Below are 24,905 nucleotides of genomic sequence, written 5' to 3'. Positions count from 1 at the left end.
CAGTTTGATCCAAGCATGGTTGTAGATGGTTTAGTCTTTAACATGCTTGTGCTGGGCCCTGTCATCATTGAGGGTCGAGATATTTTTGGAGCCACCTCTCATCTCATCAACATAAGTAATCCCTACCACGTTATCAACCTGTGTAGCTACTTTCAAGGAGCTATGGAGTTGGACCCCATGATCCCACTGTATTTCTACATTGTTGAGGCTCCTGCCACTGACCATGTAATGTCCTTTTAATCTGATCTCCAGAAAGTACACTCCCTTCACTTGGCTGTGTTGAGCTCCATCTGCCATTTCTCCACCTAACTGATGGAGAACTGCAGCTGATCTGTAACACTTGAATCCTTTGGCAATCTTCAAGACCATCAATCTTATATCATCTGTCAACTTTGAGGTCTCAGTGTGGATCCCTGTAGAACACTACTAGTCATGGATGTCCAGCTAGAATAAGTCCCTTCAATCACTACTCTGTCTTCTACAGGCAAGCCGATTCGGAATCCAAACTACCAAATCACTGACGATCTTCTGCATCTTAATCTTCTGGATGAGCCTCCCATGAGGGACCTTGTAAAATACCTTACTAAAAATCCATGCAGAAAATGTTCACAGCTCTACCTTCATCAATCATGCTTGTCTCGTCCTTGGAGAACCTCAGTCAAGTTACTAAAACAAGACATGCCCTACATAAAACCATGCTGTCTATCCCTAATTAGGCCATGGTTTCCCAAGTGAACATGTTACGTACCCTGTAACTGGGTTGCCAAACCAGCAGAAATGGAACGCTCGTTGGAGTCTGTGATTACTAGGAACTAATAAAGTTTTATTAAAGAAATAATACAGTATACAGTACAGTACACTAATACAGTAATACAGTACACTAATCATAAGGATATAAATGTAACAAGTTAGCAATGATAATACACACATATACACAGAACTAGGGTAATAGGAATCAACCAAGCTCTATTGCAGTCTAGGGGTAAAATGATCAGTCTTAAGTGAAGCAGAATTCAGTTCAGTTTAGTGCAGTTCGAAGTAGTCGCTGTTGTTGTACCGTTGGGGAGAGAGAGAGCAGGAGAGAGAGTGAGAGATGCAGTTGGTTTCGGGCAGACCTTTTGAAGTCTTCGCAGTTGGTTTCAGGCAAACCTTTTGATGTCTTCTAATCCCACTGTGGTCACCGACTGTGACCCCTCCGTTCCAGATATGATCGTTCTTCCGCGGTGAACCCGGCACCCAGGCAAGGGCGGACACACACCCCAGATTCCCACCGATCGTACCTTTACACCCTGTGAACCTCTGATCGGTTCCCGCGAACCCCCCCCCCGCTCCAAACTCCCACCAACTTGTGGGGGCACACTGCTCTTTCCAGGGTCTCGTGGCGTGTCGTGCCTTAGCAAACCTGCTCTTTTTATCCCCCTGCTGGGGTATCACCTGTCCATCAAACTTCAAACAGTTCAGGTTCAAAGCAACTGGCTTGTCAATATCTGAATTGTGTTTTTTTTCCCTCGTTAATCTCTCTCTTCTCTCTTATTAGCATTTTGAATGTTTCTCCATTGTCTTCCGTTATCTCTCTCATTAGCATCATCCATCCGGTAGCTCTGCTTGGCGTCACACATGACACACATAAAACCTATCCCTAAGAGTCCTCTCTATTAGCTTCCTTACTGCTGACATGAGACTCAATCTAGTTTCTAGATTACCTGATAACATGATAACCACTTGTCACCAAGCACACCAAATCTAGTAATCTTCCTTGAACCAACATGACTACTCAACTCGCCAGTGTTTGAGGTTATGTGACAAATAAGTCAAGAACTTCTGTCACAGTAGTTGATTACTGGCCCCCATGGTAGCATAGCAATTAGTGTGAAGCTATTATAGCTCAGGGTGTCAGAGCTCAATCCCTGTGTCCTCTGTAAAGAAGGCATGGGTTTTCCCAGGCTGGTCCAGTTTCCTCCCACAGTCCAAAGACATGCCGGCTAGGTTAATTGGTCATTGTAAATTGTCCCGTGATTGGGTTTGGGTTAAATCGGGCTTGTTGGGTTGCTAGGCAGCACAGCTCAAACGGCTGGAAGGGCCTGTTCTGCCCTGTATCTCTCTAAAAAAAAAGTAAATTAAATGCATATTATTTGTTGAAGTAACCCATTTCAAATTAAATTTACTATTAAGGTAAATGTCACTAAGCAGGACCCTGAGATTTATTTTCTTGTTGGTATTTCTTGTAGAACCAAGAAATACAATAGAATCAATGAAAAACTGCACACAAATGAAAGACTTCCAAGTGAATAAATATAAACTGTTGCACGAATACAAAGAAATAAGGAGAGGGGAATTCTCTGCTGGGTTTGGCAGGAACTGGATGGGCAGATTGGCCTAACCCTGTGTTAAAGTTTGTAAACTCTTTTATCAGATGCAATGAATCTGAGTTGAGCATTTGAAGAAGGAACTGAGAATTTTGAGTACAAGTCGTACTTCCTAGAAATGTTACTTATCTTGGCTGAATACAAGAACATGAGTTTACTAAGGTAACCTCATTTTTTAAAAAAAGGGAGATTTCTACAAAGCAACTGATAGTTATACTAGGAATCGAAAGATGTTTCATCTGGTTTGATAAGATGGTTATCTGGTTGCATTACTGTTATGGAGGGTCGAATGCAGGGGATTGGAAAAAGCTGCTGAAAGTTGCAAACTCAGCCGGCTCCATTGTGAGCACTAGTCTCCCCAGCACTGAGGACAGCTTCAAACAGTGATGACTCAAAAAGGCAGCATCAGACATTAAGGACCCCCATTACCCAGGACATACTCTCTTCTCATTGCAACCATCAAGGAGGAGGTACAGGAGCCTGAAGACACAAACTTAACATTTTTGGAACAGCTTCTTCCCCTCGGCTGTCAGATTTCAGAATGGAAAATGAACACTACCTCACTACTTTATTTTCCTTTTTTCTCTTTATCTTATCGCTTTTTTGTGCTGCATTGAATCCAGAGTAACACTTTATTTCATTTTTCTTTAAACTTGTGTACAGGAAATGACATTAAACAATCTTGAAACTTGAATTTTGAAAGATATAAAGAATAACAAAGTAGAAGTGCAAGGCACATGTGGGCAGGAATGGAAAGAGAGCAAAATATCAGTCTGTTTTGTGGGTGGTGGGGGGGAGTACCTGTCTGAAAAGCAGAATTGTCGTCAGAAATTGGAAAACTTTTCCAACTCTGCTGTACTGAGTTGGAAAGTTCTGTCGTTCCACTCAGGAGGCGATACCTCAAGGAGGCAACATCCACCACTGAAGAAGTTCACCATCTGGGACTTGCCCTCTCCGTGCATTACTGCCCTCGGGAGGAGGTACAGCAGCCTGTAGACACAAACTCAATGTTTAAAGAACAATATCTTCCCCCTACCATCAGATTTCTGAATGGTTCATAAGTGCTATCCCATTATTTGTCTTTTACACTATTTATTTATTTTGTAATGTGGAGTAACTTTGTCGTACGCTGTACTGACTTATATCAGTGAAGGTTAATCTGATTCGGATTCTGCCTTGTGCTGAACGTCACTGGTATGTGGGAATATGGAACTGAAGAAAAGTCAGCTTTAGTGGAGCAGACCTGGTGGGCTGAATAGCCTAATTGTGCTCCACTGTCTTGTGGTCTTACGGAATAGTATTGGTGACAGAGCACAGAATGGGAATGGTTGGAGAATGAGCGACAGAGGTTTAATATAGGAAGGCATGGGAACGTCGCGGTTAGTGTAACATCATTACAGTGGCAGCTGTAAGACTGGGGTTTGATCCCTGCCCTTGCCTGTAAGGAGTTTGCACATTGTCCCCATGCCCCCATTTGTTTTCTCTGGGTACTCTGGTTTCTTCCCACTTTCCAAAAACATATTCTTTAGAGAGTGTGGAACAGGCCCTTTGAGTGACGCCATCCAGCAACCCACTGATTTAACAATCGCTTAGTTACAGGACAATTTACAACGACCAATTAACCTATTACTGATACATCTTTGCACTGTGTGAGGATAGATTATAATCTAACCAGCTGACAAATCATTGTTTTATACCTCTCCTCATAGGACATATTCTCTAGTCCAGACAGCATCCTGGTAAATATCCTCTGCACCCTTTATAAAGCTTCCTCATCCTTGACCAGTGCTGAACAGTATATTCTAAGTGTGGTCTAAGCAGGGTTTTATAGAGCTGCATAGCTACATAGCCACATAGCTCTTAAGCTCAACGCTCCCCCCCCCACCCCAAACTAATGAAGAACAACACATCGTATGCCTTCTTAACCACCTATCAAACCAGATAAAACATTTTATCCAAGTAAAGCTATCTGCTGATATCCAGAATTCTCTCAATTTTTAAAAATCAGATTTATAGGTAGAGTCACGCTCTTGTTATCAGATTGTCAGTGAGAACATGTACATAAGGGTTAGGGTTAGTAATCTGTGGGCATGCCAGAAACATGGTGACACTTGCAGGCTGCCTAGCACCATCCTCATCATTGTGACTGGGAGAGCTCTGTAAGCGCACCCCTTGCACATGCGCATTAGTGCGCACACGCAAACATTGCTTTGTTATTTTGCTGTTGTTGTGCTGAGTGAGTGCAATTCAATGTATTCCCCTAGTTTATACCATTAATGGGTCCTAAAGGGTTTGGCTTTGTGGTGCTTTTCCCACCATACACGGTGGAATATTCTATTTCTTTAGTGCTGGGGTGTGTAAATGTGTATATGTTGATTGTATACTGTATTTAAGGTAGATTCCTCTGTTTATTTTGTAATATGATTGTAACTACATTGTGGGGTGCATTGTATTCTAATTCATGGGTAGTCTTAATGAAGCTCTGTTGGGAATTAAATATGGTACAGGTATGTGTTGCTTAACGTCCACAATACGTTCTGTGAAATCGGACATTATGTGATTTGGACGTTGTGCGAACACCATATTATATACTTAGCAAACCTGTAGTGTACCTGTATTGACTAAATCCATGTCATTAACAATTTCTCCATAGCCGATATAGGTCCCTCTCGCATTTTCATGAGTCTTGTAGCTTTCAGTAAAGCCAATCAGGACCGTCGTGATTGTCGAGTGCGACATGCCTAAATCCTGAGCAATAGCATTCACTGGTTTTCCACCTTCATATTGTTTAATAACCTTTTGTTTCACTTCCAAATCAGTACTTTTCCTTTGCCTCTTGCTGCTGCTATCACTAGGAATGGTTTTGCTGCGTTTGGAAGCCATGATGCACGTTACGGTAATATTTTCGAAAAAAAATTAAACAGCGAGATAACGCTACTACACTCAAGAGACGCGCGATACACGAGATTGGTTACGTCCGCTACGTCACGTTCTCCGATCGGGACTACGGACGTATATGCGATCGGACGTTGTCCGAGTGGACGTTAAGCGGCACACAGATGTATTGTCCTAGTGTCGGTTTAAATGAGCTCTCTGCTGTCAGTGGGAGAGAGAGGGGGAGGGGCAACTGCCTGGACAAGTAGTATGCAACTATCATAATGCTCCCTGGTAGATATATTTTTACAAATATTGGCAGTTATCTTTTCACTATTTTCACTAATTTTTGTAAGTTTGATTTTTGACATACCTAATAAATACCCTTGCACTAAAGTGCTGAGCACTCCAGCCATTTTTCCTTTGGCCTTAACCCAAGTATCTAACAATCATCTTCATCATCATCATCATCGTGATGTGCTGTGTCATACGAGGTGGGCGGTCATGGTCTTTCCATGATTGTTTTCGGCAAATTCTACGGAAGTAGTTTGCCATTGCCACTTCGGGGCAGTGTCTTTACAAGACAGGTGACCCCAACCATTATCAATATTCTTCAGAGGTCGCCTGCCTGGTGCCTGTGGTCACATAAGTAGGACTTGTGATATGACCATCCACAACCTCACGTCACTCTGATGTGGTGGAGGGGGGGCTCTGCAGGTGCTACACCTTGACCAAGGGTGACCTGCAGGCTGGTGGAGGAAAGGAACACCTTACACCTCCTTTGGTTGAGACGTATCTCCACCTGCTGTACAATCCTCACTGATATGATTTGAAGTAAATGACGCATTTTGCTGTATACTTTGATATAGATGTGACAAATAACCCTTATCTTTGAATGGAGAAGGTAGGTGAAACAGTCAACTGGTTAGAAAAATGATTAAGGATTAAAGGTTAGAGTTTAAGGTTAAATATTAACTTTGTGTTGTTTGCTTCAATGCATCAGGACTTGCACCATTGGGATCGGGAACAGATATTTCCCCTCAACCATCAGGATCTTGAACCCGAAGGGGTAACTTGGCTCACCCCAGCACTGAACTGTTCTCACAACCTTTGGACTCACCTTATCACCACGTACTTTCCTCTGGATGCTCCTGTTTCCTCCCACGTTTCAAAGACGCATGAGTCAGGGTTGCAGAGTTGTCGGCATTAAAAGCACTGTGACATTTGTGGGCTGCTCCCAGCACAAACCTTAGATTGTGTTCAAAATAAATGTATTATCAAAGTACATATATGTCACCATATATATTTTCTTGAGGGTATTCACAGTAAGTACAAAGACACATAATAGCATAAATTAAGAACTGCACACTACAGGACAGGCAAACAACCAATATGCAAAAGGCAACAAACTGTGTAAATACAAAAAGAAAATAATACTAATAACTAAATAAGCAATAAATATTGAGGACATGAGATGAAGAATCCTTGAAGAGAGTCTATAGGTTGTGGAAACAGTTCAGTGGAATTGAAATTTCAGGGGAGTGAAATTTTTCACTAACTTTGTTGAAATCAAACCGGCATCCACCACTTTCACTGGCTTCACTTTCACTTCCACACTTGCACCAGCCTCTGAGTGAAGAGGTTCCCCATCAGATTCTCCGTAACTAACTCACCTTTCATGCGTTACCCATGACCTTTAGTTCTAGTCTTGGTCAACCTCAGTGGCGCTAAGGATTGAAGCAGGGTGATGGAGATGAGGAAATATTTCTTTAGTCAGAGGATGGTGAATCTGTAGGATTCATTGCGACAGATGTCTGTGAGTATGTTTAAAGCAGGGGTTGATTAGTACTTGATTACTCAGGGTGTCAAAACATTACAAGGAGAATGTAGGAAAATGGGGTTGAGGGGGATAATAAATCCACCATGATGGAATGGCAGAGCAAACTCAATGAATTCAGTGGCCAAATTCTCCGATGTCTAATGGTCCTCAAATTCCTCTGTATCAACACTCTTAAGAGTGTCCTCACATTTGACCTACCAAGGGGCAGCACTTCACATTTGGCCGGATTAAACTCAGTCTGACATTTTGCCTCCTATGTCGTATTATCTCAAGAATCTTAGTTTGTAGGTGGTTTTAAAAAATGTCCATCATCACTCAAGGTTATAAGTGTGTGGGGTTTGGAGTTTAACCATTTTGTTTCTCTTGCAGTGTGCCGTCAGTTTGCAGTTCGTGAGGATCACAGTTTGGCACACAATCTCCAGGAGCAGGAGAGTAAGTACCAGAAACATACGTTATCACAGTGTTACAAAACACATGCAAAGCTGAACCGTCTGTGTACAAAAATAAGTCTGGAGATCAAAAAAAAACATGCTATCAGAATGTTCTGAAAGTAGTCCTGATGAAGGATCTCAGCCCAGACTTGGACTGTTTATTTCCCTCTGTTGATGCTGCCTGATCTGCAAAGTTCCTCCTGCTTTTTGTATGTCTTGCTCAAAATTTCCAGCATCTGAAGAATCTCTTGTATTTCGGGTATTTGCTTCCTCCTAAATTTCACTCCTATCTACCTATCTTCCCCTTCAACTGGTTTCACTTATAATTTGACAGACTGTAGTCCTTCCCCCCCCCCACCCCCACATGCCCCCACTTTTTTATTCTGGCTTCTGCTCCCTTCCTTTCCACTCCTGATGAAGGGTCTCAGCTTGAAACATTGACTCTTTATTCCTCTGCATAGATGCTGCCTGACCTGCCGAGTTCCACCAGCATTTTATGTGTTACTTTCGACTTGCAGCATCTGCAGAATCTCTTGTGTTAAGGAAGAAAGTGTACAGTGTTTACATAGTCTGGGCCTGTATGTGCCTTAAGTTCCTCACCAACCTTGTTAGCTTGTAATTGTCGAAGTGATGTAATCTTGTTTTGGGTCCATTCCATTAGGTAGTTATCATTTCCGTTGTGAGATGTTTTTATTTACCAAAAAAAAACAAAGTTTAAATAGAAGTACAGTATGTAATGAGCAGAGAGATCTTGGGGGTCCAGGTTCATAGCTCCCTGAAAGTGTCTACACAGGTTGATAGGGTGGTTAAGGAGGTATCTGGCTTGCCTTTGTGTGTTGAGGCTTTGAGTTCATAAGTCAGAAAGTTATGGTGCTGCTTTATAAAACTAATTAGGCCACTTCGGGAGTATAGTGTACAGTTCTGTTCACCCTATTATAGGAAAGATGTTGAGGCTTTGGAGAGGGGGCAAAAGAGGTTGATCAGGATACTGCCTGGATGAGAGGGCACGTGCCTAACAAGAGGTTGGACAGACTTGGGTTGTTTTACCTATGGTGTGGAGATGCTGTTTTGCACACCACTATTGTAATGTGTGGATAGTAGAGTACTGTTCCCTTGTCTGCTGGAACCAGTCTGGCCATTCTCCTCTATCATTATCAAGGCATTTACACCCACAGAACTGCTGCTCACTGAATGCTCTTTTTCGTTTTACACAACGTATCTGTAAACTCTAGAGACCGTTGTGTGTGAAAATTCAGATTAGCAGTTTCTGAGATACTCAAACCACTTCACCTGGCACCAACAATCATTCCACAATCATTCTACCTAATGGAATGGACCCAAAACAAGATTACATCACTTCGACAACTATAAGCTAACAAGGTTGGTGAGGAACTTAAGGCACATAGAGGCCCAGACTATGTGATTACTGTAAGTGATCACAATAATGTGATCACTTAGATCACACTTTTTCCCTTTTCTGATGTTTGATCTGAACAAAAACTGAACTTCTTGACCATGTCTGCATCTATTATCTATTGAGTTGCTGCCTCGTGATTAGATATTTACATTAATGAGCAGGTGTACCTAGTAAATATGTTAGTGATAATCAATCTCATTTTGATTTCACCCCTCCGACCTCACTTTGTATCCTGAAGGTTTTCACCATCCTCACCTTCCACGTTCAACAGATCTCTCATTCAACACTCAACTTGATGTGACCCCCAAATATATTTCCTCCCCCCTCCCCCCTCCCCCCTCCCCCCTCCCCTCCCCCTCCCCCCTCCCCCCTCCCCCCTCCCCCCTCCCCCCTCCCCCTCCCCCCTCCCCCCTCCCCCCTCCCCCCTCCCCCCTCTCCCCCTCTCCCCCTCTCCCCCTCTCCCCCTCTCCCCCTCTCCCCTTCCCCCTTTCCCCCCCACCCCCTCTCCCCCCTCCCCTCTCCCCTCCTCCCCCTCCCTTTCTGTCTTCTCTTCTCTCTCTCCCCCCCCCCCCCAGTTCTCTTGAATTATAAAGGGGTCTGCCTGCCAGCTGTGGAGATCACTAGCTTCAGTCTAATTTACCAATTTAAGTTCATCAACACCTCTACTTTTTGAGGAGGCTGAAGTGAGCTGGAGAATACATTTGTAAGATGGCAGCACACTCAGATGCAGTGGCTTCTACAGATTCAACTAAATGTGTTATTGTTTTTTAAAACTTTTGTTTATGTTCGCAAGACCCTACTGGATGTTAAGAAGTTAAAATCCTGAAGGTCTACACCACCAGCAAGTTGCTTGTTGGCAGAGCTGGACTAGGTGCAGACAGTGATGCTGCCTGCGTCTGAGATGCGTCGGTGCAGAAGGAATGTGCAGTCTACCGGCGAGTCTTAGTCGGTTTTGCTGTGATTGCAAGACCCTGTTGGGCATTGATGGTTTGGAACGCTGCAAGTCCAATTCGTTGGTTTATTGGTGAACAACAGGGTGGAGGTGGGGGAGCTGCATGGCCTTGGTCATCGCAAGGACCATTCCTCAAGCTGTGATGTCACCTGTTTGCAGCACCCCCCCCCCCCCCCCCCAGGAGGGAGGCATTGGAGTCGGTGTGCATCATCACCGGACTGCAGGAGGCAGTGTGGGTGCAGAGTACATGCTGGAGTCTTTGCTCAGCAGAAAATAAGCTGTATTGTGTTCGACTGCAGACTACTGCAACATTCATGGACTCAGGGACTTGGGCTGTTACGTTTTTTGTGTTTGACTTTATCTTACTGATATCTTATATGTGCTGTATATGACTGTGGTGCTCTGTTTTGCACCTTGCCCCAAAGTAATGCTGTTTTGTTTGGCTATATTCATGGGTATTCATGCGTGGTTGAATGACAACTTAGCTTGAACATTTGTACTCACGTCATTCTACAGATATGCAGTGGAGAGCTCCTAACAAGCTGCATCACTGCATGGTGCAGAAACTGCACTGTGGCAGACAGGAAAGCTATACAATGGGTAGTTGAAACTGTCCACCACATCACCAACACCACCCTACCTGCCATCAAGGATGTGTATACAGAAAAGGGCCAGTAATGCTCATGATTAATTGTCCCACTCCCATCAGGGAGGAGGCCACGTAGCATCCACGCCAGGACCACCAGACTAAAAAGCAGTTACTTCCCCCAAACAGTACAGTTGATCAACACCTCCACCCTTTAACCCACCTTCCACACACCCAACCATCACCACTTTATCATTTCCTTTCAGAGTCACCCTACGTACAGACACTCCTGTGTCTAGTGTCACTTTCTGGATGTAATGTACATAAGCTATCTTGTCTGTTTATATTTATTAGGCTTTTTATTATTATTGTGTTTTTTTGTGCTGCATCGGATCCGGAGTTTTGATCTCCTTTACACTTGTGTACTAGAAGTGACATTAAACTATTTTAAATCTTGAATTTGTTAAACATATTATGAACTCCGTGAACTGCTGTAACCGTTTGGCAGTTTTAAAGTGTCAAGGAAACTATTGGAAGTGAAACAGGAGGGGGGAGAGTTATTTGAAAATATGAAAGCCTGAAATTGATATTTATACAAGGCAAGAGTATTGAGACCCAGGTGAACAGTTGAAGTTAAAATACCGAGCAGCTGTGATCTATTTTAGTCAAAGGCTGTTAGCTGTGCATCTATTTGTGCAATCATCGAAAACTGATAAATGCTGCTGAAGGGCTTTGGCCTGAAACGTCGACCATACTCTTTTCCATAGATGCTGCCTGACCTGCTGAGTTCCTCCAGCATTTTGTGTGTGTTGCTCAGATTTCCAGCAACTGCAGATTTTCTCTTGTTTGTGGTCCAATTTTAGAAGTAGCTTGCCCACTGAAGACAGAGGGTGGTGACAGATGGAGTGTATTCTGCCTGGAGGTTGGTGACATGGTGTTCTATAGGGATCTGTTCTGGGACCCCTCTTGGGCCCTTTCCTGCCATCACCCCTACTGGAGCACAGGCTGCCAACAGCAGCTTGCCAGAGGCCTCTGTCCTGGCCAATGGAAGGTTGATTAGCTCTGTTCCTTCTGATTTCACCTCACAACTTCATGCGTCTCCTAGGTGAAGATCGTCCCTCTCCCAGGGGTGAGGTATTTGGAGCTTTTGTTGCATTTCTGTAGCTCTAGGTTTTTACAGGATGTGGTTGCTTGCCCATGCTTTACCCACCTCTTTTTGCAACCTTTCATGGCGGAGTTTGGGACCTCTATTCTTTGTGATTTTTACAAATGACTTGGTTGAGGACCTGGAAGGATGGAGTAGTAGCTTTGCAGAGCACACAAAGGTTGGTGTTAGAAGCATACAATCCTACAGCACAATGCAGGCCCTTCGGCCCACAAAGCTGTGCCCAACATATCCTTACCTTAGAAATTACAGAGGGTTACCCACAGCCCTCTGTTTTTCTGAGCTCCATGTACCTGTCCAGGAATCTCTTAAAAGACCCTATCATATCCACCTCCACCACCGTTGTTGGCAGCCCATTCCACACACTCAACACTTCCTGTGTAAAGAAAGAAAAAACTTACCCCTGACATCTCCTCCGTACTTAATTCCAAGCACCTTAAAACTGTGCCCTCTCGTGTTAGCCATTTCAGCCCTGGGAAAAAGCCTCTGACTATCCACACGATCAATGCCTCATGTCCTTGTAAATCTCCTCTGCACCCTTTCTATGGTTTCCACATCCTTCCTGTAGTGATGTGACCAGAACTGAGCACAGTACTCCAAGTGGGGTCTGACCAGGGTCCTATATAGCTGCAACATTACCTCTTGGCTCCTAAATTCAATCCTACGATTGATGAAGGCCAATGCAGAATATGCTTTCTTAACCACAGAGTAAACCTGCGCAGCAGCTTTGAGTGTCCTATGGACTCGGACCCCAAGATCCCTCTGATCCTCCACACTGCCAAGAGTCTTACCATTAATACTATATTCTGCCATCATATTTGACCTACCGAAATGAAGCACCTCACACTTATCTGGGTTGAACTCCATCTGCCACTTCTCAGCCCAGATTTGCATCCTATCAATGTCCTGTTGTAACCTCTGACAGCCCTCCACACTATCTACAACACCTCCAACCTTTGTGTCATCAGCAAATTTACTAACCCGTCCTTCCACTTCTTCATCCAGGTCATTTATAAAAATCACGAAGAGTAGGAGTCCCAGATCGGATCCCTGAGGCACACCACTGGTCACTGGCCTCCATGCAGAATATGACCCGTCTACAACCACTCTTTGCCTTCTTTGGCCAAGCCAGTTCTGGATTCTCAAAACAATGTCCCCTTGGATCCCATGCCTCCTTACTTTCTCAATAAGCCTTGCATGCGGTACCTTGTCAAATGCCTTGCTGAAATCGAAATACACTACATCTACTGCTCTACCTTCATCAATGTGTTTAGTCACATCCTCAAAAAAGCCTGTCTGCTCTGTCTGTGGCTTTTATAATCCTGTAAACCTTGCTGGTGCTATAAAGCATTGTAGTAACCAGTACGCTATCATGCTGCGCCAACTTTCCAAGTCTGTTACTGCTTACTGTGTCGTGATGAAGGGTTTTGACCCGAACCGTTGACTCTTTATTCCTCTCCATAGATGCTGCCTCACCTGCTGAGTTCCTCCAGCATTATGTGTCTGTTGATTTGGATTTCCAGCACCTACAGAATCTCTTGTGCTTGATTTAGTGCCAACTGGCTCATTTTAACTGTAGTTGAGCAAATTCAAAAGTCAGGGGTAGAGAGGGACTTGGAAGGTCCCATGCAGGATTCCCTAAAGGTTAACTTGCAGATTTAGTCAGTGGTAAGGAAGGTAAATGCAATGTTAACATTCATTCAAGATGAATAGAATACAAAGCATGGATGTGATGCTGAGGAACACATGCAAAATGCTGGAGGAACTCAGCAGGCCAGGCAGCATCTATGGAAAAAAAGTACAGTTGACGTTTTAGGCCGAAAGTCTTCAGCAGGACTGGAGAAAAAATAGTAAGTAGATTTTACAAGTGGGGGAAGGAAAGAGAGAAACACAAGGTGATAGGTGAAAGTTGGAGGGAGAGGGGTGAAGTAAAGAGTTGGGAAGTTGGTGAAAGACAGAAGGCCATGGAAAGAGGAAATAGTAGGAGGAGCACCAGAGGGAGGTGCTGGGTGGGCAAGGAGATGAGGTGAGAGAGGGAAAAGGGGATGGGGAAATGGTGAAGGGGAGAGTTGGGGGCATTACCAGGTTTGAGAAATCACTACCATTCAGGGCCCTAAACAGTCCTTCCAGGTGAGGCGACACTTCACCTGTGAGTCTGTTGGGGTCCTGTACTATATTTGGTGCTCCTGGTGAGATCCTACGCTCCGTCTGCCAGAAAAAGCGGGATATCCCAGTGACTACCCATTTGAATTCCACTTCCCATTCCCATTCCAATATGTCCATCCATGGCCTCCTCCACTGCCGTGTTGATGAGGTTGGAGTTACAACATCTTTGGGCAGCCTTCAGCCTGTTGGCATGAACATTGATCTCTCAAACTTCCGGTAATGCCTTCAACCCCACCCCCACCACCCACCACCCACCCCCTTTCCTTGACCTTATGTCTCTTTCACCAATCAACTTTCTAGCTCTTTACCCCTCCCCCTCCCAGTTTCACCTATCAACTTGTGTTTCTGCCCCTCACTCCCCCTCCTTCCCCACCTTTTAAATCTACTCCTCATTATTTTTTCTCCAGTCCTGTTGAAGGGTTTTGGCCCGAAACATCGACTATATACTTATCCATAGGTGCTGTCTGGCCTGTTGAGTCCCTCCAGCATTTTGTGTGTGTTGCTCAGATTTCCAGCATCTGCAGATTTTCTCTTGTATGTAATGCTGAGGTTTATAAGGTATTGGCCAGACAATACTGGAAGTATTGTGAGCAGTTTTGGGCCCCTTATCCAAGAAAAAGATGTGCCAGCGCTGGAGAGGGTCCAGAGGAGGTTCACCAGGGGATTCCAGAAATGAACTGTTAACATATGAGGAGTGGTTGATGGCTCTGGGCCTGTACTGACTGGAGTTTCGAAGAATGAGGGGCGATCTCATTGAAACCTATGGAATGGTGGAAGGCCTAGATAGAGAGGATGTGGAGAAGATGTTGCCTATAATGGGTAAGCCTAGGACCAGAGGATGCAGTTTCAGAATAGAGGGACATCCTTTTAGAACAGATGAGGAGGAATTTCTTTAGCCAGAGTGTGGTGAATTTGTGGAATTCATTGCCACGGTTGGCTATGGAGCCCAAGTCTTATTTAAAGCGGAGGTTGATAGATTCTTGATTATTCAAGGTTTCAAGAGGTTATGAGGGGAAGGCAGGAGAATGGGATTGAGAGGGCTAATAAATCAGCTATGATGGAATGGTGGAGTAATCGCGAAGGGCTGAATGGCTTAATTCTGCTCTTATGTCTTATGGTTCTCTTGTATCTGTATCCCCCACCAGGATGGCTTGAAGCCTTTCACTTCTCCTTGAACCTCAGCCAAGCCAGTGCCCCTCCACCACCGTCCTAATTTGTCTGGCAGAATTCATTCTCGTCGGAAACAACTTCTCCTTTCTCATTTCCTCTAAATCAAAGATTCTGTTATGGGAACCCGTGTGGCCTAAGCAATGGCCGGGGTTTTGTGGGACAATCCTTGTTTCATTTCTACTCAGGATGCCGTTCTCTCATTCTTTTTCTTAGTACTTTGATGACTGCATTGGTTTTGCTTTCTGCCCTGATACTGGCAGGATCAGGATCAGGATCACTGGTATACGTTCTGAGATTTGTTGTTTTGTGGCAGTAGTACATTGCAATACATAATAATAAAAAACTATAAATTACAATAAGGCGTGTATGTATGTATGTGTGTGTGTGTGTGTATATTATATATACAAACCCCATTTCCAGAAAAGTTGGGATATTTTCCAAAATGCAGTAAAAACAAAAATCTGTGATATGTTAATTCACTTGAACCTTTATTTAACTGACAAAAGTACAAAGAAAAGATTTTCAGTAGTTTTACTGACCAACTTAATTGTATTTTGTAAACCTACACAAATTTAGAATTTGATGGTACAACACACTCAACAAAAGTTGGGACAGAGTTAAATAAGATTGAAAAGTGTGTATATATATCTATACACACAGATATACACACATACATACACGTTTACACATACTAATGGTAGTAATGAGAAGATGGCATGTCGTGGTTGATGGAGGTATCTTAATGATGGATGCTGCCTTTTCTAGTCATCAGCTTTTGAAGGTGTCCTTGATGCTGCAGATGCTGGTGCCCATGGTGAGCTTGCCGAGTTTACAACTTTCTGCAGCTTGTTTAGATCCTGTACAGTGGACCCTCCATACCAGATGGATATGCAACCAGTTAGAATGCTCTCCATGGTACATCTGTAAAAAAAACATATGAATCTTTGGTGACATGTCAAGTCTCCTCAAAGTCCTAATGAAATGTTGCCAGTGCCATGCCTTCTTTGTAACTTCAGTATGCTGATTCCTCGATAAAGACGGGTGTGTTTTCCCTCAACTTCCCCTTCCTGAAATCCACAATGAATTCCTTGGTCTTTCTGATGGTGAGTGCAAGTACAACTCAAATAAACTGTGTTACCTTTCTTGTCCAATGTCACTCAGCACTCAGTTTCACACTGACTTTTCTCTTTTCCTCCATCACAGAGGATAGATTTCTGACAAGTAATTGACCCTGCGGACTCCCACAGCTATCAAGATTACATCTCCCTCCACCCTACAAAAATGAGATTCATTTTCTCGTAGGCACCCATAGGAAAACAAAGAAATACAATCGAGTCCACAAAAAAAGCATATACACATGGCACGGTAGTGTAATGGTTAGCATAACATTATTACAACGCCAGCGACTGGGATTCATTTCCCACTACTGTCTGTAAGAAGTTGTTACATTCTCACTGTGACTTCGTGGGTTTCCTCCGGGTGCTCCAGTTCCCTCCCAACAGTCCAAAGCCACACAGATCTCCTGCCTCAGCAAGGACCTGGACCCACTGCAATTTGCGTATCACCACAATGGGTCAACAGTGGGCGCAATTTCAATGGCTCTTCATACGGCCTTAGACCACCTGGACAACACCTATGTCAGGATGCTGTATAGCTCAGCATTTAATACCTTGATTCCCACAATCCTGATTAAGAAGTTAAAGAACCTGGGCCTCTGTACCTCCCTCTGCTATTGGATCCTCAACTTCCTAACCGGAAGACCATAGTCTGTGCGGATTGGTGATAACATATCCTCCTCGCTGACGATCAATGTTGGCGCACCTTGGGGGTGTGTGCTTAGCCCACTGCTCTACTCTCTATATACACATGACTGTGTGGTTAGGCATAGCTCAAATACCATCTATAAATTTGCTGATGATACAACCATTGTTAGTAGAATCTCAGATGGAGGTGAGAGGGTGTACGGGAGCCAGATATACCAGCTAGTGGTGTGATGTCACAGTAACAACCTGGCACTCAACATCAGTAAGATGAAAGAGCTGACTATGGACTTCAGGAAGGGTAAGATGAAGGAACACATACCAATCCTCATAGAGGGATCAGAAGTGGAGAGAGTGAGCAGCTTCAAGTTTTTGGGTGTCAAGATCTCTGAGGATCTAACCTGGTCTTGACATATCAGTGCAACTATAAAGAAGGCAAGACAGCAACCATACTTCATTAGGAGTTTGAAGAGATTTGGTATGTCAACAAAAACACTCAAAAATTTCTCTAGATGTACCGTGGAGAACATTCTGACAGGCTGCATCACTGTCTGGTACCAGGGGTGGGGTGGCTACTGCACAGGACCGAAAAAAGCTGCAGAGGGTTGTAAATGTAGTCGGCTTCCTCTTGGGTATTAGCCTACAAAGTGCCCAGAACATCTTCAAGGAGTGGTGTCTCAGAATGGCAGCGTCCATTATTAAAGACCTCCAGCACCCAGGGCATGCCCTTTTCATAGTCATAGTCATACTTTATTGATCTCGGGGGAAATTGGTTTTCGTTACAGTTGCACCATAAATATTTAAATAGTAATAAAACCATAAATAATTAATAGTAATATGTAAATTATGCCAGGAAATAAGTCCAGGACCAGCCTATTGGCTCAGGGTGTCTGACCCTCCAAGGGAGGAGTTGTAAAGTTTGATGGCCACAGGCAGGAATGACTTCCTATGACGCTCTGTGTTGCATCTCGGTGGAATGAGTCTCTGGCTGAATGTACTCCTGTGCCCACCCAGTACATTCTGTAGTGGATGGGAGACATTGTCCAAGATGGCATGCAACTTGGACAGCATCCTCTTTTCAGACACCACCGTCAGAGAGTCCAGTTCCATCCCCACAACATCACTGGCCTTACGGATGAGTTTGTTGATTCTGTTGGTGTCTGCTACCCTCAGCCTGCTGCCCCAGCACACAACAGCAAACATGATCGCACTGGCCACCACAGGCTCATAGAACATTCTCATTGTTACCATCAGGCAGGAGGTACAGAAGCCTGAAGACACACACTCAGTGATTCGGGAACAGCTTCTTCCCCTCTGCCATCCAATTCCTAAATGGACATTGAACCCTTGAACACTATTTCACTTTTTTAATATATATTACTTTTGTTTTTGCACAATTTTTAATCTATTCAATGTACATATACTGGTATTTATTTATTGTTATTTTTTTCTTCTACATTATGTATTGCATTGAACTGCTGCTACCAAGTTAACAAATTTCACAACACATGCCAGTGATAATAAACCTGATTATGATTCTGGATTAGAAGATTAATTGGTCAGATGGGTACAATTGGGTGACACAGACTCACTGGGATTGTAGGACCCGTTACTGCGCTGTTTCGACAAACATCCACTGTGCAAAAGAGGCCAAGTAGTGAAAATAATAAAAAATTCCAACAAATAATACTGAGCATATGAGCTGCAGAGTCCCTGAAAGTGAGCCCACAGCGCTGAGGTGAGTGAAGCCGTTTCAGGAGCAAGGCAACAAGTGCTCCGGAACCTATCCAGTATGTTACTGTCAAATTACATATATTACTGTAAAATGTGCAGAATGCTGAATCATCACTATGTGGTGAACAGGGCACAATACAAACCTCTTTTGGTCAACGGCTGCCTCTTCGCCACAGTGAGGCCACTCTCAGGATGGAGGGGCAACACCTCATATTACGTCAAGGTAGCCTCCAACCAGATAGCACAAACTTCATTGTCTCCAAGTTGGGGTAATTTTTTCCTTCCCTCTTCAATTCGCACTTTGGCATCTTATCTCTTTTCCTCACCTGCCTGTCACCTCCCCCTGGTGCCCCTCCTCCTTCCCTTTCTCTTATGGTTCACTATCCTTTCTTATCAGATTCCTTTTTCTCCAGCCCTTTATTTTTCCCACTTACTGTCTTCACTCGTCATCTTCCAGCCCCTCCCCCAACTTTATTATCCTGCCAGCTTCCCCCTTCCTTTCCAGTCCTGGTGAAGAGTGTTGGGCCTGAAATGTTGACTATCCTGTCGAGGCTGCCTGATCTGTTGCTCTTTGATTTTCTACCATCCGGCAGGAGACTACGATGCATAAAAACAAGAACAGTCAGGGTGAGAAACAGTTTCTTTCCCCAGGACATGAAGCTTCTGAACTCCCGGCCACATCGCATTCAACGTATCACTGGTTAATCTGTTCCATACCTTCTACTGTTTAAATTGAATGCACTTTAGTTTGTCATTTATGTGTGATTCATCTGTAAATTTTATCCTTGCCTTCATATGTTATGTACAGTACTGTGCTATTCACTCTGTTTTGAAGGACATTGTCTAGTTTCTGTATATGTTATATGGTTATATACATGTATATAGTTGAATGACAATAAACTTGACTTGAATTCCTCCATCTTTTTGTATGTGTTGCTCTGGGTTTCCAGCATCTGCAGAATCTCTTGTGTTCACAATACAAACCTAACCTGTTCTGTGCACTTTCCTAGTTGAACATCACCTGGCATCCAATGTGCAGAGAAACCGTCTCGTTCAGCATGACCTGCAAGTGGCCAAGAAACTGCAAGAGGAGGAGAATAAGAAAGCCCAAATTCGGCTTCAGAGACAACAGCAAGAGATGTAAGCACTGGTACACTACTGCATGTAAACTCAGAAAGATGGGGAAAATGGAGGAGGGCAGGGGAGGAGTCCTGTTGGAGCCTGTTCCACCATTCAGTACCTCTTGGTTGATCACTGAGTACTCTGTTTCAGCTTTCTTCCTCTTGGACTCGCACGTCTGCTTCTCTTATAGGGTCATAGAGCACTACGGTACAGAAGCAGCCCCTTCAGCCCATCTAGTCCATTCCAAGCTATTAATCTGTCTAGACACATCCACCTGTACTTGGACCATAGACCTTCACACACTTCCCATCTGTGCACCTATTCAAATTACTCTTAAATGTTGAAATGGCACTTGTACTGGCAGCTCGTTCCACACTCTCACCACCATCTGAGTGGAAACATTTCTCCCTCATACATTTCACATTTTACCATTAACTCATGACCTCTACTTCTAGTCTGACCCAACCTTTGAAGAAAAGAGCCTGGTTGCATTTACTCTGTCTGTACATCCTCATGATTTTAAATATCTCTGTCAAATCTCCCCTCATTCTTCTTTGTCCTAGGGAATAAAATCTTAACCAATTCAAACTTTCCTTATAACTGGGATTCTCCAGTCCTGCCAACATCCTTGTAAATTTCTCTTTCAATCTTATTTGTATCTTTCCTGTAGGTGGGTGACCAGAACTGCACACAGTAATCCAGCATGCTATACAACTTCAACATAACATTCCAACTCCTGTACTCTGTATTTTGATTTATGAAGGCCAATGTGCCAGAAGCTTTCTTAATGATCCTATCTACCTATGACACCACTTTCAATGAATTATGACCTGTACTCCCAGAGCCCTGTTTATTGATTTAGTTCCAAATAAATTGAATTGAATTGACTTTATTAGTTACATCCTTCATATACGAGGAGTAAAAATGTTTACGTTACAACAATGTGCAATTTATAGTAATTTATAATAAATAGTATATACAACAGGATAGTGAACATAAAAAAGCCGAAATAAACAAGCTAATTAATTAGGTGCCACCCGGCATGTAAATGTCGGCCCAGATCAGAGGCGATTGCCGATTGTGTCGCCTCTGATCTGGGCTGACAATTACGTGCCGGGCGGCACCTAATTAATTAGCTTGTTTATTTCGGCTTTTTTCTTAAAGATATGCTAGGTGCGTCCTGGCCACCGCTGTACCCCTGTATGCTTCGCGGATCGGTATCGGTCGGCGGCCTGGAGGGTGGGGACCACTGCACCACCCCAACCTCCGACTCAGCCTAACACACCATTATCAGTGTGCTCGGCGCTGCCTTCCCAATTCCGGTAAGTGATTCTACACCGTACATACATTATTTCTACTTTATATAGGCTGTGTATTTATATGTGTTATTTGGTATGATTTGGCAGCTTCATAGCTTAAAGGTTACTGGAGAGCGCTTGTGCTGTGTTTTTACCGAGAGCGCTAGCGTGAGATTTTTGCTACGGAAAACAGTGCAGGCAATGATTGTAGAGAAGTATTTCTACTTTATATAAGCTGTGTATTTATCATATCATTCCTGCTTTTACTATATGTTACTGTTATTTTAGGTTTTATGTGTTATTTGGCATGATTTGGTAGGTTATTTTTGTGTCTGCGAACGCTCACAAATTTTTCCCATATAAATAAATGGTAATTGCTTCTTCGCTTTACGACCTTCTGGCTTACGAACCGTTTCATAGGAACGCTCTACCTTCGGATGGCGGGGGAAACCTAAAGGCCAATCAGTGTAGTGTTGTCAGCAAATTTAACTAGCAGATCGGAGCAGTGGGTGGCAACACAGTCATGGGTAGATGTTCGTCCATCGTCGTCGTTGATGAAGACCTCGACACCATTGATGGTGTCGAGACTAGCGCATGATTTGGATTTAAGTGAGGGAGAGTTGTGCAGCGTCAGCCTCACTCTCTCTTCCCAATTCCTGTCTGGATTCAGTGGCAAGACAGAGTCGAGACGGCTGGAGATGGGACTAGGTGCAGTGGATGACCAGGATGTCTTCTGTGTCTTGTCCTGCTCTACACGTTCCACGACGCTTGCAGAGACCACCTTCTTGACCATTGGACCTTACATTGGTCTCGTCCGCTCAATCTGCCAGAGTCTGTCTTCACATGCTGGGATAGGCAACTCCCTATCTCACCGATGGTTTGAGACCCATTGGCTACCTTACCTGGTTTAGCCGGCTTGTTAAAGCCGTTGCCCGGGGTGTGACCGCTGTCGCATGCAAACAGCTACGGGGAGCCACAGGTGAGAGTGTTGGACGCAGCCTTAACTGGGGAGTAAATGGCCGGGAGCATCTGCGAGTGGGGTGGAACCCCTGCGCTACGAGGTCTAACTTAGTGGAATAATAGGCAAAAGGCCTGCACCCATCCCCATGAGTCAGAGTGAGCACTGCAGTGGTGCAGCCACCTAAAACATTCACAAAAAGCTGGAACGGACAGTCGTAGAGTGGGCGGCCGAGAGCAGGCGCTCTCGAGAGGGATTTCTTTAATTCCTCAAAAGCCTCTCTCTGTTGCTCAGTTAGCTCTAGGGGCCCCGTAAGCGAACTGGAAGCCAGAGGGCTCCAATGTTTTGTATACAGAGCAACATTGGGAATCCACTGTCTGCAAAAGTTTACCAGGCCAAGGAAAGCACGCTTGGCTTTCGGCGTAGATGGCGGGGGGTCGCAAGGATTGGGGTCCCCTTTCTAGGGTGAGCTGCCTTTCGGTTGCACTCAAAAGGGTTCCCAGAAATCTCACTTGCCTTTGGGTTCTCTTTACCTTCTGGGGCGGGATCACGTATCCCCATGAATACAGAGCATTCAGAAGCGTATTGGTGTCCTGCATGTTTGAGGCTTCTGACGGGCTAGCCAGTAGGTGGTCATCTATGTACAGTATTATCGTCAAGCCCCCGGGAAATTAAATATCTAAGCTGCCTATGCAATATCTGTGAGAAAATGGTGAGGGAGTGCACAAACCCTTGGGGTAACCTAGTCCAAGTGTACTGCTGGTCTTGAAAGGTAAATGCAAAAAGGTACTGTGACTCAGGAGCAAGGGGTATTGCAAAAAAAAAACGCATGCTGCAGATCTACTATAGTAAAAACTTGGGAGTCCGGTGGAATGTTGCTTAAAATTGTAGGGACCACCGGATGTATAGGCTGCACAATTTCATGCTTTACTCTGATTGGCTTGGAATTCCTGCCTGACTCCAAAAATGCTCACCTGCCCTTTTCATGGCCTGCTTATTCCTATCGGGCCAGTCCATATCAGTTCTAATAACCTTGGACACATCCTCGGGGAGGCACTGCAATATCATCGAATTAAACTGGGGCGAAGTATTGCTGGCATTATAGGTGGCATCTCCAGTGTAGGTTGCATAAAGGGAGCAGAAGCGTTCCCAAAAATCGCAGCCTTCTTCTCCCGCCTTTGGGCGGCACTCAAGGACCTTAGCGATGTCTACGGGGTGCTGCAAAGCCTTCTTTATTTTATTCACCTGGTCTGCGAGTGGGATTGCGGTGGAAAAGGACTCCCAATTGGCATGATCCCCTATAGCTTCTGTCCATTTCTCCTGTTCACTGGTTGTAAGGGCCATGCAGCACAAGCTAAAAAGATCCTGGGGAGTCGCCTGAAACATTTAGATTGTACCAACCATATAATCGATAAATCCCTCGGGATCATTTTTCCTGTTCGGGGCCTAATTCATGATCATACACATTTCCTGGGGCTTCCAAGGAGTATAAACCTGCATTGTAGCCACCTGGTTTGGCTGTCCTACCCTAGAGTCTGTTGGGAACGGTCGTCTTGGGAAATTGCCCTGGGATCCCAATCCCTCTGGGTCTCGGGTCTTCAGAATCATCATTTTCAATACTGGAGTCATAATCAGTATCCGTCTCAGGGTCTATCAGGGGGCCATCTCCCACCAAAAGGTTTCGTTGCCTCCTAGTCTGGCGCCTATTACTCCCCCTTCGCCGAAGTTGTCCCCTGGTTCAGGAGGCTATTGAGTTTGGGGATGGTGTATTTGGAGGTGCCTGGGGTTGGGCAGCAGTAATGTTATGTGGAGTTGGCAGTGCCGTGGGTTGGGGTCGAATGCGGGCAACGGGAATGTGCCATACCTCCTCCTCCTCAGTCTCACTTTCATTAAAGGGCAGGGGCAGTCCAGACAAGTCAAGAGGTACCTCAGTTTTACTTTTGCCGGCTTCATCATTATCCTTCCATCTATCCTTAGCCCCCCTATCTCTTTTTTTCCCTATCCTGTTTTTCCTTATTCTTATCGTGATCCTCACACAGTCCTTTTAATATCTCCCACGGTTTTGAATTTCCTTGATTGTCACATATAGTAATCCCTCTGCGACGTGCGTTATGCTCCCAACTACTTTGCTTAGATCTGTTATTTAATTCTTCAGCCGTTTTTCTCCAATTGGACATTAAAACCTTCCATTTTTATCTGGTGTTATGCTTCCAAATTGCTTCTTCTGCCTTTAGACATCTATCTAAATCCTAGGTCCCACCCAGAGGCCAAATTTCACACCCCAGTTTCTTATACTGATAACCTTCGGTAATCATTCCCTCTCTCTCTCTGGGTCATCTTTACGTGGTTTAAACAATGGTGTGTTATTTACAGATTTATCTTATGTTTGCCCCATGCTCCCTAATCGGGTGGGTCAGCCGCCTCCATTTCTCACTCCCACTTCAGGGTCCTGACCTTCGCGTGGGGGATTTCTCCTCTTAACAACCGGCCTAAGGCAGGGTGCTGAGACAGGCAAATTGTCACAAGTATACCCCAAAACGTGTTTACAGCATCCGGATAGATTGCAGAGGAGAGCCACTTCCCCTGTGTTTGGCCAAACGTCTGCTCTGCCCTGAGCTGGTCAATTTACTGCGCTACACGCCCCGGCCCCCCACGCCAATTAGAATGGTTACCAGCTCCAAAATGTAATAGGTTACTGCCACTAACCCGCTGACCAATTTGCTGTAACACACTCAAAGAAAATGTAATAGATCACTACTAATGATCCGCTGCCCAATTTGTTAGCACCAGCAGGCTTTAATATTTTCAATACTTCGGAGACTCTAACTCCTTACCTTACCTTATACCTCGTCGGGGACTCTAACCCCTTACCTTACCTTACCTTATACCTCGTCGGGGACTCTAACCCCTTACCTTACCTTACCTTACCTTATACCTCGTCGGGGACTCTAACCCCTTACCTTACCTTATACCTCGTCGGGGACTCTAACCCCTTACCTTACCTTATGCTCGTCGGGGACTCTAACCCCTCTTTTAACCTGTGGTACTCGGACGATCCTCAGCTCA

At 44.4% G+C, this 24,905-nt stretch overlaps 1 protein-coding gene across 1 annotated transcript in view; it reads left to right on the top strand.

Annotated features, from left to right (window-relative positions):
• ccdc50a (coiled-coil domain containing 50a) overlaps positions 1 to 24,905 on the top strand; it is a 148,923-nt gene that overhangs the window by 25,326 nt on the left and 98,692 nt on the right. Inside the window, exons 2-3 of the mRNA XM_072254863.1 lie at positions 7,450 to 7,512; positions 19,472 to 19,601. Coding sequence (XP_072110964.1) covers positions 7,450 to 7,512; positions 19,472 to 19,601 — 193 coding nt within the window. The remainder of the gene's footprint in view (positions 1 to 7,449; positions 7,513 to 19,471; positions 19,602 to 24,905) is intronic.

Source organism: Mobula birostris, chromosome 4, assembly GCF_030028105.1.
Source record: "Mobula birostris isolate sMobBir1 chromosome 4, sMobBir1.hap1, whole genome shotgun sequence".
NCBI lineage: Eukaryota > Metazoa > Chordata > Chondrichthyes > Myliobatiformes > Myliobatidae > Mobula > Mobula birostris.
The sequence above is the reverse complement of the archived record's forward strand: the minus strand, read 5'-3'. Positions and strand labels throughout refer to the sequence as shown.